The sequence below is a fragment of the Bos javanicus genome, chromosome 10 (genome assembly GCF_032452875.1).
Source record: "Bos javanicus breed banteng chromosome 10, ARS-OSU_banteng_1.0, whole genome shotgun sequence".
Classification (NCBI taxonomy): domain Eukaryota; kingdom Metazoa; phylum Chordata; class Mammalia; order Artiodactyla; family Bovidae; genus Bos; species Bos javanicus.
Window position 1 is genome coordinate 57,584,974 of NC_083877.1, and position 12,552 is coordinate 57,597,525.

Consider the following 12,552-nt stretch of genomic DNA (forward strand, 5'->3'; position numbering starts at 1 on the left):
AATTATTCATTTTAACATCTGATTTTGAATCTAGTTACCTGACTGAACTCTTTAACAAGTTCTAGTGGTTCTCCTGGATTTTCTATGCAAATAGTTATATCCTATGCTCTTTCCACTAAGCACGCAGAGACCTAAAGAAGCTAAAACTTGGTCGGGAACGCTTTGGAACACACCTTTTTCCTGCTTTGAGAGCCCGCGAATCCCCAGCGGACTAGTTCTTGGCTGAGCGCTCTCTGACCCCGCCAGGTGGACCCACTTAACCGCGGGAACCTGCGGGGCGGCGGGGCGCCCCGCCCGCAGCCCCCGTCCCGCCAATCACAGCGAGGCCTCGCCAGGTGGGCCGGAAAGGGCCAATCCGGGACTCCTTTCCTCCCCCGCCGCCAGCACTCGGGAAAGTTTCTCGGCTGCTGGAAAACTTCTCCCACAGCAGGATCCGGTCGTAATTTGTTGGGCCTGCAGGACGGTTGCCTTCCGCTGGGCCGCGGAGCCGCCCGCCCAGCCCCCGAGCCTCTCATCTCCGCAGCCCTCGAGCTGCCCTGTCTGCCCATGGCGGTAGCCGAGCTATACACAAAGGTAGGCGGGAGGACCAGACCTAAGGGAGGGCGCGTGGGAGGGCAGCGGGCAGGCGCTAGTGCTGACTGTACCTGGCGGCCGGGCCAAACCTGTGCACCTGGCGTTCTCGCCTCGGGGAGGGGTTGCGGAGGAACTGCGGGTCCGGGGAGCGTCGCCCCCTCGAGAGCTCCGGCCCCTGACCGTGGGGAAGGCCCTCTCTTCCCCACCCCTCCCCCGGCAGCCAGAGTCCCTCGGGCTGGGAAGACCGAGTGCGAGAGGCTGCTGCTCCGGACCCTAGCTTCTCGGTTTCCGGGGGGTCGCGTGTCCTGTTCCTGCGCCTCTCTGCCCCTCCTCCTGAGCCACAGGTGGAATCAGAGTTGCCCATGGAGACTTAGAAACCTCAGACATGGGCAAATAATAACATCCATAATCTTTCCTCTTGGGAGCCCCTCTGAGCACGTTGGCACAGAAGCTGGAACTGCAGCATTCAGGATGTTTTCTAGAATTCCTGCATTCTGACTCTGGGAATCACTCCAGAGCATTCCTCTGAAACCTCCTCTTCGCCACCAGAGGGTTCCCCCCCCCCCTCCCCGCAACCCCACCCCAGTCTAGGAAGGCCAACATCCCCACACGGTGCCCAGAATCTTCTGAGATGAGCTTGGTTAAATACTAGGATAAAAAGTGTGAAAGTGTTGGCCCTTCTGAAAAAAAAATCCATTCTAATCGCTATAAAGCCATCCCCTACCCCAGTGGAGGAAATCTGTGGTCCCTGGTCCCCAGTATTCAAATGGAAAAGACTAGAATTCAACAATTTCCCCTGACATGTGCCCTAGATTTATGTTTAAAAAGACACTTTTGCTGTAGAAATAAGCACTGGCTGTAAATTTGTTTTAGTTGTTTAAGCAACTTTTTTTCTTCTACTTTGTTTAGTTAATAGTAAAAATATAAATTAACCAAACTATTTCCCCCTCTAATGCATTTCCATTAACCAGAATTCTAAATGGCAGTGTTGGAATAGTTTTACCTGGGAGAATGTGAGTCATCAGATATTCAAACATGCTACTTAGGGCTTCAACTTATTGAAGGTAAAAGAAAATTCTTGAACAAAAGTATTCTTGGAAGCTACTTTGGAGGACAGAGAAAAAAATTTTGATTCATCCATTTGAAGTAATTTTTCTTGAAGCAAAAATACAGGGATGTGAGGACACCTGTCATCAAGTGCCTCACACTAGAAATATTTATTAAATACCAACTACTAGGTACCTTGCCTGGAGAGTCCCAGGGACAGGGAGCCTGGTGGGCTGCTGTCTATGGGGTCGCACAGAGTCGGACAGGACTGAAGCGACTTAGCAGCAGCGGCAGCAGGTACCAGGCACAATGTGGAAAAACTACTATGGACGAGTTTTCTAGAGGTGAGCTTGGCTGGACAAAGACTGAGACTCCCAGAGCCGAAGGGCACCTTGATGGCCAGCTCCACCCATTTTGTGTCCAAGTAAGTCCTGTGTCCGTAAGCTGCTACCTTTCTTCCCGGTAGCCAGTCAGCCTCCACTTTGTCAGTTTCAGAGCTACCCATCTGTGAAGCTCCCTGTTTAGGTTTTAGTGAACTTGCTTTGTTAAAGAGTTCTTCTTTAAACTGAGACAAAAGCTTACACTCTCTCCCTTGCTTCCCTATCACTCCCTCCCTCCACCTTCCTGCTTGGGGGTGAGGGGCGGGTAGAAAAAAATTTTAAGTGATAGTCTTGCCTCCAGGAGGTTCCTTTTTTAATTTAATTTATATATTTTTGGCTGCACTGGGTCTTCATTGCTGTGTGTGGGCTTTCTCTAGATGCAGTGAGCAGGGGCTACCCTTCATTGTGCTGCTCAGGCTTCTCATTGAGGTGGCTTCTCTTATTGCAAAGAAGAGGTTCTAGGCACTCAGGCTTCAGTAGCTGCAGCATGCGGGCTCAGTAGTTGGGGCTCCCAGGCTCTAGAGCACAGGCTCAGTAGTTGTGGCGCATGGGTTTAATTGCTCCTTGGTATGTAGAATCTTTCTGGATCGGGATCAAACCCATGTCCCCTGCATCACCAGACAGATTCTTATCCACTGCATCACCAGGAAATCCCAGAAATTTTCTGGTTAATGAGATGTGAGTACTGTCGAGGAATTCAATTTGCTGAGGCCTGGAAAGCCTGCTCAAGGGTAGGGCTGAGAAGCGGAAAATCTTGACTGCCAAAGAGTTAAGTCAGGGCTTCATACTCCAATGAAGATTTTGAATGGGGTGTTTTAGGAAGTCAGATATGCCAGCACTGACCATGGGACTCTGTGCCTGTGGGAGAGAGGCCGGAGTCAGGTAGCTGAGTTCTCAGGTCATCCTAAATGTCCGGGAAAGAATCAGGGCTGCAGTATTAGAAGTGAAGGATGCAAGCTGATTCCAGAGAGCTTAAGATAGATAAAGAAGAGAGACTGAGCTAGGGCCTCTGAGTGGGAGGGGTCAGCCAAGAACGACGTGAGATTAGAGTCTGGATGATGGAAGCAGGATGGTGCTGTTGACGCAGGGACTTCAAGAGGAGGAGACGTTAGGGGAGTTACGAGGCAAGGTTTGTATCTGCAGAGGCTGAGGTGTTTGAGGGGGCTTCCTGGGAGCATTGCCCTGGCTGATTGGAGCCTGGTGTAGAGGATGGGCCAGGAGTTTCTGCCCAGAGGTAGCCACTGAAGCCCAGGAAGTGAGGGCCTCAGCAAGATGTGAAAGAGAGCCAAGACAGGACACTAGGGCTGCATCCCCTCAGAAAGGGAGAGGAGGCTGAGGGGAGGCAGATGGAGCCACTGCAGGGAGGAGGACACGAGAGACCTGGCGTGGGAACCACAGGAAGAGGTTCTGAGAAAGGAGACTCCTGCGAGGCGAAGTGTTGAGAGTAGTTGCTGACAGTTGGAGTGTAAAATGACCCACCCCTTTTCAAAATCTGTTTGGCAATATGCCTTAGAAATGTTCAAAGCGGTTGCTGTTCAGCAGCTCCAGTATTTGAAATCTCTCTGAGAAAAACCGGTCCGGCCATCCTCTACTTGAGCCACTCTGGGGGCCCTTGTCACTTTCAGACTCACCAACCAGCCACAAGCCCCCCCCCCCCCACCCCAACCCCCGCATCGTCAGGAGCCACCTGCCAGCTCCTACCTTGGCTCATGCTTTGCCAGGCTTCCTGCTGCCCTGCAGTGTGTTCCTGCAGCTTCACCACTCTGTGCCCTGGTACAGTATCTGTCTGTGCTGCTCACCAGAGCCTTACCTTTACAAATTCAATTTGAGCAGTGCCGCATCGCTCTCTCTCTTTTTAATCGAAGTACAGTTGATTTACAATATTGTATTCGTTTCAGGTGTACAGCAAAGTTACTCAGTTATATATCTTTTTTCAGATTATTTTCCTTGATAGATGAGTGCAAGATATTGAATGTTGTTCCCTGTGTTATACAGTAAACCCTTTTTGCTTATCTATCTTATCTATAGTAGTTTGGATCTGTTGATCCCGTGCTCCTAGTTTATCTCTCCCTCCTCCACTCCTTTCCCCCATTGGTAACCATAAGTTTGTTTCCCATGTGAGTCTGTTCTGTATATAGATCCATTTGTATTATTTTTTTGATTATACATGTAAAGGTATAATATTTGTCTTTCTCCAACTTAATGTGATATTCTCTAGGTCCATCTGTGTTGCTGCAAATGGAAGTATTTCATTCTTTTTTTATGGCTGAATGTGTGTGTGTGTGTATGAGAAACACATCTTCTTAAGCCAGTCATCTGTTGATGGGCACTGGATCGTCTCCATGTCTTGGCTATTATGAATAGGGCTGCTATGAACATTGCAGGGCATGTATCCTTTTGAATTAGAGTTTTCATCTTTTTCGGATATAGGACCAGGATTGGGATTGCTGAATAATACGGTAGTGCTATTTTTAGTTTTTTAAGGAACCTCCATACTGTTTTCCATAGTGACCATCAATTTATATTCCTACTAACAGTATCAGAAGGTTTTTTTTCCACACCCACTCCTGCATTTATTAGTTGTAGACATTTTGATGATGGGCAGTATGGTCACTATGAGGCGATACCTCATTATGGTTTTAATTTGCATTTCTATAATAATAATTAATTATTATTAGTTGTTGTTTAGTAGCTAAGTTGTGTCCGACTCTTGTGACCCCATGGGCGGTGGCCTGCCAGGCTCTTCTGTCCATGGGATTTCCCAGGCAAGAATACTAAAGTGAGTTGCCATTTCCTTCTCCGAGGCATCTTCCCAGCCCAGGGATTGAAACCACATCTCCTCTGTCTCCTGCATTGGCAGACAGATTCTTTACCATTGAGCCAACCAGGGAAGCCCAATCATTATTAATTAATTGCTAATAATTAGCAGCATCAAGCATCTTTTCATGTGCCCATTGCCCATCTGTATGTATTCTTTGCACAAATGTCTATTGATGTCTTCTGCCCATTTTTTCATTGGGTTGTTTATTTTATTTTGAATTGTATGGGGTACTTGTGTATTTTGGATATTAACCTCTTGTTGAGGTTAATTCACATTGTTGAGCAGTGCCTCTTCTGAGAAATTTTTGCAGCCAGTCCCTCCATCCAGGCACATTTCATGATGATGTAGCAGCTCCTTAACTCTTTCTCCCCTGTTGACCAAGAGTTTCTAGAGAACAGGGAGCAGTAAGGACTCAGTAAATGTTTGATGTGTGCACACATGATGAATTTTTCTGCTTTCAGAAAGAGCTATGGGCATGACAAAGATGGTGTGGATCATGGTTACTTTTATCTTGTAGTCACTGACTACTTCTTATGTGCCAGATGCCATCCTCAGAGGTTTGTGAACTTTATCCTCAGAGCATCTTTCATTTAATCTGAATGCACTGGTCATAACAAACACCCTCTTCCAACAACACAAGAGAAGACTCTATACATGGACATCAAAAGATGGTCAACACCAAAATCAGATTGATTATATTCTTTGCAGCCAAAGATGGAGAAGCTCTATACAGTCAGCAAAAACAAGACCAGGAGCTGACTGTGGCTCAGACCATGAACTCCTTATTGCCAAATTCAGACTGAAATTGAAGAAAGTAGGGAAAACCACTAGACCATTCAGGTATGACCTAAATCAAATCCCTTATGATTATACGGTGGAAGTGAGAAATAGATTTAAGGGCCTAGATCTGATAGATAGAGTGCTTGATGAACTATGGAGTGAGGTTCGTGACACTGTACAGGAGACATGGATCAAGATCATCCCCATGGAAAAGAAATGCAAAAAAGCAAAATGGCTGTCTGGGGAGGCCTTACAAATAGCTGTGAAAAGAAGAGAAGCGAAAAGCAAAGGAGAAAAGGAAAGATATAAGCATCTGAATGCAGAGTTCCAAAGAATAGCAAGAAGAGACAAGAAAGCCTTCTTCAGCGATCAATGCAAGAAATAGAGGAAAACAACAGAATGGGAAAGACTAGGGATCTCTTCAAGAAAATCAGAGCTACCAAAGGAACATTTCATGCAAAGATGAGCTTGATAAAGGACAGAAATGGTATGGACCTAACAGAAGCAGAAGATATTAAGAAGAGATGGCAAGAATACACAGAAGAACTGTACAAAAAAGATCTTCACGACCCAGATAATCACAATGGTGTGATCACTGACCTAGAGCCAGACATCCTGGAATGTGAAGTCAAGTGTGCCTTAAAAAGCATCACTACGAACAAAGCTAGTGGAGGTGATGGAATTCCAGTGGAGCTATTCCAAATCCTGAAAGATGATGCTGTGAAAGTGCTGCACTCAATATGCCAGCAAATTTGGAAAACTCAGCAGTGGCCACAGGACTGGAAAAGGTCAGTTTTCATTCCAATCCCAAAGAAAGGCAATGCCAAAAATGCTCAAAGTACTGCACAATTGCACTCATCTCACATGCTAGTAAAGTAATGCTCAAAATTCTCCAAGCCAGGCTTCAGCAATATGTGAACCGTGAACTTCCTGATGTTCAAGCTGGTTTTAGAAAAGGCAAAGGAACCAGAGATCAAATTTCCAACATCTGCTGGATCATAGAAAAAGCAAGAGAGTTCCAGGAAAACATCTATTCCTGCTTTATTGACTATGCCAAAGCCTTGGACTGTGTGGATCACAATAAACTGTGGAAAATTCTGAAAGAGATGGGAATACCAGACCACCTGATCTGCCTCTTGAGGCAGGTCAGGAAGCAACAGTTAGAACTGGACATGGAACAACAGACTGGTTCCAAATAGGAAACGGAGTTCGTCAAGGCTGTATATTGTCACCCTGTTTATTTAACTTCTATGCAGAGTACATCATGAGAAACGCTGGACTGGAAGAAACACAAGCTGGAATCAAGATTGCCGGGAGAAATATCAATAACCTCAGATATGCAGATGACACCACCCTTATGGCAGAAAGTGAAGAGGAACTCAAAAGCCTCTTGATGAAAGTGAAAGTGGAGAGTGAAACAGTTGGCTTAAAGCTCAACATTCAGAAAACGAAGATCATGGCATCCGGTCCCACCACTTCATGGGAAATAGATGGGGAAACAGTGGAAACAGTGTCAGACTTTATTTTTCTGGGCTCCAAAATCACTTCAGATGGTGATTGCAGTCATGAAATTAAAAGACGCTTACTCCTTGGAAGGAAAGTTATGACCAACCTAGATAGCATATTCAAAAGCAGAGACATTACTTTGCCAACAAAGGTTCGTCTAGTCAAGGCTATGGTTTTTCCTGTGGTCATGTATGGATGTGAGAGTTGGACTGTGAAGAAGGCTGAGTGCCGAAGAATTGATGCTTTTGAACTGTGGTGTTGGAGAATACTCTTGAGAGTCCCTTAGACTGCAAGGAGATCCAACCAGTCCATTCTGAAGGAGATCAGCCCTGGGATTTCTTGGGAAGGAATGATGCTAAGGCTGAAACTCCAGTACTTTGGCCACCTCATGTGAAGAGTTGACTCATTGGAAAAGACTCTGATGCTGGGAGGGATTGGGGGCAGAAGGAGAAGGGGACGACAGAGGATGAGATGGCTGGATGGCATCGCTGACTCGATGAACGTGAGTCTGAGTGAACTCCGGGAGTTGGTGATGGACAGGGAGGCCTGGCGCGCTGCGATTCATGGGGTCACAAAGAGTCGGACATGACTGAGCGACTGATCTGGTCTGATCTGATCTGATGTGTTAGATATTGCTATCCCATTTTTACAAATCACTCAAACTTTCATGCATTGGAGAAGGAAATGGCAACCCACTCCAGTGTTCTTGCCTGGAGAATCCCAGGGACGGGGGAGCCTGGTGGGCTGCGGTCTATGGGGTCGCACAGAGTCGGACACGACTGAAGCGACTTAGCAGTAGCAGCAAGTAAGTTGCCTAAGGTTCCATAGAAGCAATCAAGCTAGGATTAAAAGCATGTCTTCTTAATACATCCTACTGTTACCACCTATTCAACCGCCTTCATCATCTTCAGTTTCTTCAAGGGATCTGACCTTTCTCCCCACAACACAGAGGAGTTTTGGAAAGTCCATCCATTTCATGGCTTCCTCCTCCAACAGCTGGTTATTTATCAGATCAAATAACCTTCTAATAACTAATTAGTTATTCTAATTACTTCTGGTTACTAAAATGGAACCAATCCCAATGTCCAGCATAGGGCTAGAGTTAAGTGAATTACAGAAAAAAGAATAGTATGAAGCCATTGAAAATGCTACTTATGAAGAGTTCGTAACAACATGGTAAAATGAAGACACAAGAATGTATCCGCTGTGTGATCATAAACAAAATATGCAAAGTATGGAGACCATGTATATCAGTAACAATTCGGCAGTCAGTTCTCTAGCTGCAGAGGAGTCAAGGAGAATGAAGGCTGAGGAAGTATCTTTAGGTTTGGCCTCCAGGATGTCCTTGGCATTGCTTCTCTTTTAGTAAAACTGTGAGGGCAAGAGGGGACACCTGGGCATGATCACAGACTGAAGGTATGGAACTGGTGGAAGACTGAAATTTGAAGATATAAGAAAGGCACCAGGCATGGAATAGCTTCAGAAGGGACTGGTGGACCTGAGGCAGGGTGGCAGGAGTTGAGACATGGAGCTCTTTAGAATGAGGTGTGGGCAGGACTGAGAGAGCGTGAGCAGAGTGACACTGCTACCAAACTCTTTCTTACAGTGTGATTCCAGACCTGTCACCATCAAGGCCACCTTCCTCTGGAACATTTTCAATTTCTTGATGCCCATCTTAGTGGCACAGCTCTCCAGGTCTGGCCTGCTCAGCCAGAGGACTGTGGAACTTGTAGGGCTGCAGCCTCTGTGAGCAGCCCTCTGTGCAGGCGAGCATTAAGTCGTGTTCTGTTGGTTTTAAGCAGAGCTGCTGTGTGCTGCTCCTGGAACGCACTGACAAGGTGACTGGGTTAAGTCTTGGCTCCGCTGCTTCCTAACTGGATGACATTGACCAAGTTACTTAACTTCGCTGAGTTTCCACACCCATAGAATGGATTTAAGTCTTGACAGTCATTTTCATTGATTTTTACACAAGTCAATAAATAACTTATATAAAATCCCTAGCACAATACCTGACACATAATGCTTAATAGAGGTTAGTTTTTTTTTTTAATATTAATCCTATTGTAATACAGTTAATTTTTGGTACCTAACCATTGGATGTTACATTTATTCCTGTTTAATTTTCCATCTTGTTGTTCAGTGTTCTGCAGCTAATCAAAACCTTTTTGAATCTTTAAAAAAAATTTTTTTTAATCTTGATCATCTTTAGCTCATCATTTAATGTGCATATTTGATACACGTGTTCTGGTTTTTTTATCTAAGATATTGGTGACAGTGATGAATGCAGGGTGCAGCGGTAGAGCTTTATAGCATGCTTCTAAAGACCTTAAATTGCTCTTTCTAATTAATCAGGACTCAGGTCTTAGCCGCAGATTCACAAGTTACATTATCCTTTACCCATCTCTTTCTCTTTTTTGAGCTTGAGGAATTCACAAGGCATCTTCACAGAAGTTCTGCTGAGACTCAGATATGCAAGGTCAAGAGAAATGCAGCCCAGGGCCTCAGTCTAAAATAAGGTCAAAACTGAGTTGAGTAATTTCCATTTGGGTATTCTAAACAGTTTTAGACTTCTATATATCATTAACCACTCTGGAAAATTAGATTTATCTATCATATTATATTTATCTATTGTATTATATATGAACAGTTTAGGGATTTCCTTGGCAGTCCAGTGGTTAGGAGTCCACGCTCCCGATACGGGCTGTGTGGGTTCAATCCCTGGTTGGGAAACTAAGGTCCTGCATATTGCATGGCGTGGCCAAAAAAGAAAAAATTAAATTATATATGAGTAGTTCAAAAGAGTATAAAAAGGAGGGTGTAAAGACTAAAATACCAAGTTTATTTGTGCAAACTACTTGGAATTAGAATTTTTGTTCATAAATTTTTATGTTTTATACTAGCTATGGGGAGATCACTGTTTTGAGTTCCAGGGCACAGAGACAAGGCTCCTGAAGCTCACATGCCAGTGGTGGAGAAGGGAAGCTACCAGAAACCTGGGGAAGGGGCAGAGAGAGCTCTGAATAGGAAGCATCCAGTCCTGCCTGGGTGGAAGGTATAGTGGGTGGGTCGGGGGGGAGCTACCACATGTGGGAGTCTTGAACTGACTCCGACTGCTCAGAGCAGTTGCTCACTGCAGGGGGGACGACGGGTGACACTGTGGGTGGAGGAACAGAAAGTGCACAGCAAAGAGCCAGGAAGAGTTTGGCATGTTCCACAGTCTGCTCGTGGTTCCTGTGGCAGCAAGCAGGGGATGGACTGAAAATGAAGGTGAGTGAGGCCTGAGTAGGAGAACTGGCTTGACAGTGGTTCCCAGGCCTGATGTTTACCACCATCCATCAGGGGGCACTTCTAGTCTTCATCTTGCTGGGCCCCACTCATGGAAATTCAGGTGTGGGGAAAGGACTCTGTGTGTCCACAGAAACCCTGCGTTCAGCCTGGTGGAGGAAGCACTCAGCAGGCTGTGGGACCCGTCAGGAGAGTGGTGGGGGCAGCACAGGGGAAGCGATTGGTGGCCGTGGCATGGGGGAGTGGATGGGGCACACAGGTGAGCCCTGTTTAAGACGTAGGCCTTCTAGCACCTGGTGTCCACTAGGTTGTTAGGGGGGAAGGGAAGGCAGGTGGGGGTGCCCAGCAGTGTCCCAGGTTTCTGATTTGAGGAGTAAGAGAACTGAGGAGGAAGATCGCATTTGAGGCTGGTGTAGTGATCACTTGAGCCCGGCAGTTGTGTGTCAGAAGACATTTAAGGGGTGACGTATGGGAGACGGGTGGAAATGTGGTCTAGACCCACTGAGAGATCTGGGCTGGAAGAACTCCATGGTGCCGGGGGTGGAAGCTGTGGGCATGGCTGAAAGGCTCCAGAAACAGTCTGTCTTGAGGAGAGGCCACAAGGACCTTGGGAGACACGGGAGGAGGCTGGGGAGCTGAGAGGAGCCTGGAGGAATGGCTGAGGTGGAGGAGGAGAAGAGAGGGAGTGTGGGGCCACTGCTCTGGCCTGGCTGACCGAGAGTGTGGAGACCCCCTTCCAGTTCAGAGAGTGGCAAGGAAGAAGACCCCCAGCACCCTACATGCCGAGTAAAGTCTCCAAGCCATTCAGTGCCTGATGCTGGTAGATCCCTTACATGGGCAGGAGGCATGAGCAGGTGGGGGGAAGGATGCAGCCTGTCCCTGGGGACGTGTCACTTCCTGAGGGTCAGGACTCCTGAAGCCTTTGCCTCCTTCCCCAGCCTCCTGGGCTGGCTGCTGCTAAGTCACTTCAGTCATGTCTGACTCTGTGCGACCCCATAGATGGCAGCCCACCAGGCTCCCGCGTCCCTGGGATTCTTCAGGCAAGAACACTGGAGTGGGTTGCCATTTCCTTCTCCAATGTGTGAAAGTGAAGTCGCTCAGTCGTGTCCAACTCTTAGCGACCCCATGGACTGAAGCCTACCAGGCTCCTCCATCCATGGGATTTTCTAGGCAAGAGTACTGGAGTGGGGTGCCATTGCCTTCTCTCTGGGCTGGGGCACACCATGATTTCCCTCTGCGGGAGGTAGGCCTCTCCTCTCTCCCGGCCCCACTGCAGGTGGCCCTGGAGGGCTTGGCAGGTGCCCGAGTCCAGGGGCACCTGCCCTAATAGGAAGGAGCCATCCTGAGGAGATCATATGAGAGCTAGTCACAGTGTTTGTCCAAACGCTGCAAAGGTAGCTCTCCTGCTTTGAAGTGTGGCCTTGTGGGTCGAGGAATGTGCGGCAGGAGGGCGGGACCTAATGGGTGTAACTGAGGTGGAACTGGGTAAACTTGGGCTGTTTACTTACCAGGTTGGGTCTCAGCTGCGGGGCTCTAAACAGCTGATAGCCTTGCCGGCGGAGACACCAGGCTTGGTGGGGTGTGGGCAGCCCGGGGGTCCGGGGCTGAGGAGGACATTTGTGTTCTTGCTGGAGAAAAACAGACTTTGGTTTCACGCGACCTGTTACATTTCATGCTACTTTGAGCTAAAACAAACCAGCCTGTGCACTCTCAAGGAGACGGTTGCATTGAGAGTTCAGGATTATTTTCTAGGCAGGCTCATTTAATTAACAAGTAGTTCAAAGAAGGAGTCCCAAGCTTTGGCTCCCTGGAGTCCTGGCCTTTGAGATGCTCTGTGTGGTATTTGGCGAGTTACTGACCTCTCTGGGCTGGAGTTTGGGAATCAGTTAAACAAAGGGCTTGGGTTGGTTTAGTGATTTTTGCATCACTTCTCAGAGCCCAAGGATTCCATGGAAAGGCCTGGGGGACCTCAGCTGCAGAACATGGTAGGCTACCACCATTTCGTTTGAAGCGATCTCTAAAAAGAACTTTGACTGACAACTTGGAAAAGACAATCTCCCGGGACCCTTTCAGCTATAAAATTCTATAGTGGCCAACTCTTGATAAATGGGATAGTCTCAAATTATTTTTATCATAAAAATATTAGTGATTTATTTTATA

General features: G+C 47.1%; 1 protein-coding gene across 1 annotated transcript in view; it reads left to right on the forward strand.

The window, feature by feature from the left end:
* Positions 1 to 241: 241 nt before the first annotated feature.
* Positions 242 to 12,552, forward strand: part of MYO5C (myosin VC) — a 118,060-nt gene continuing 105,749 nt past the window's right edge. The window contains exon 1 of the mRNA XM_061428736.1: positions 242 to 573. Within this exon, the coding sequence (XP_061284720.1) occupies positions 547 to 573 (27 nt within the window). The 5' untranslated portion in view covers positions 242 to 546. The remainder of the gene's footprint in view (positions 574 to 12,552) is intronic.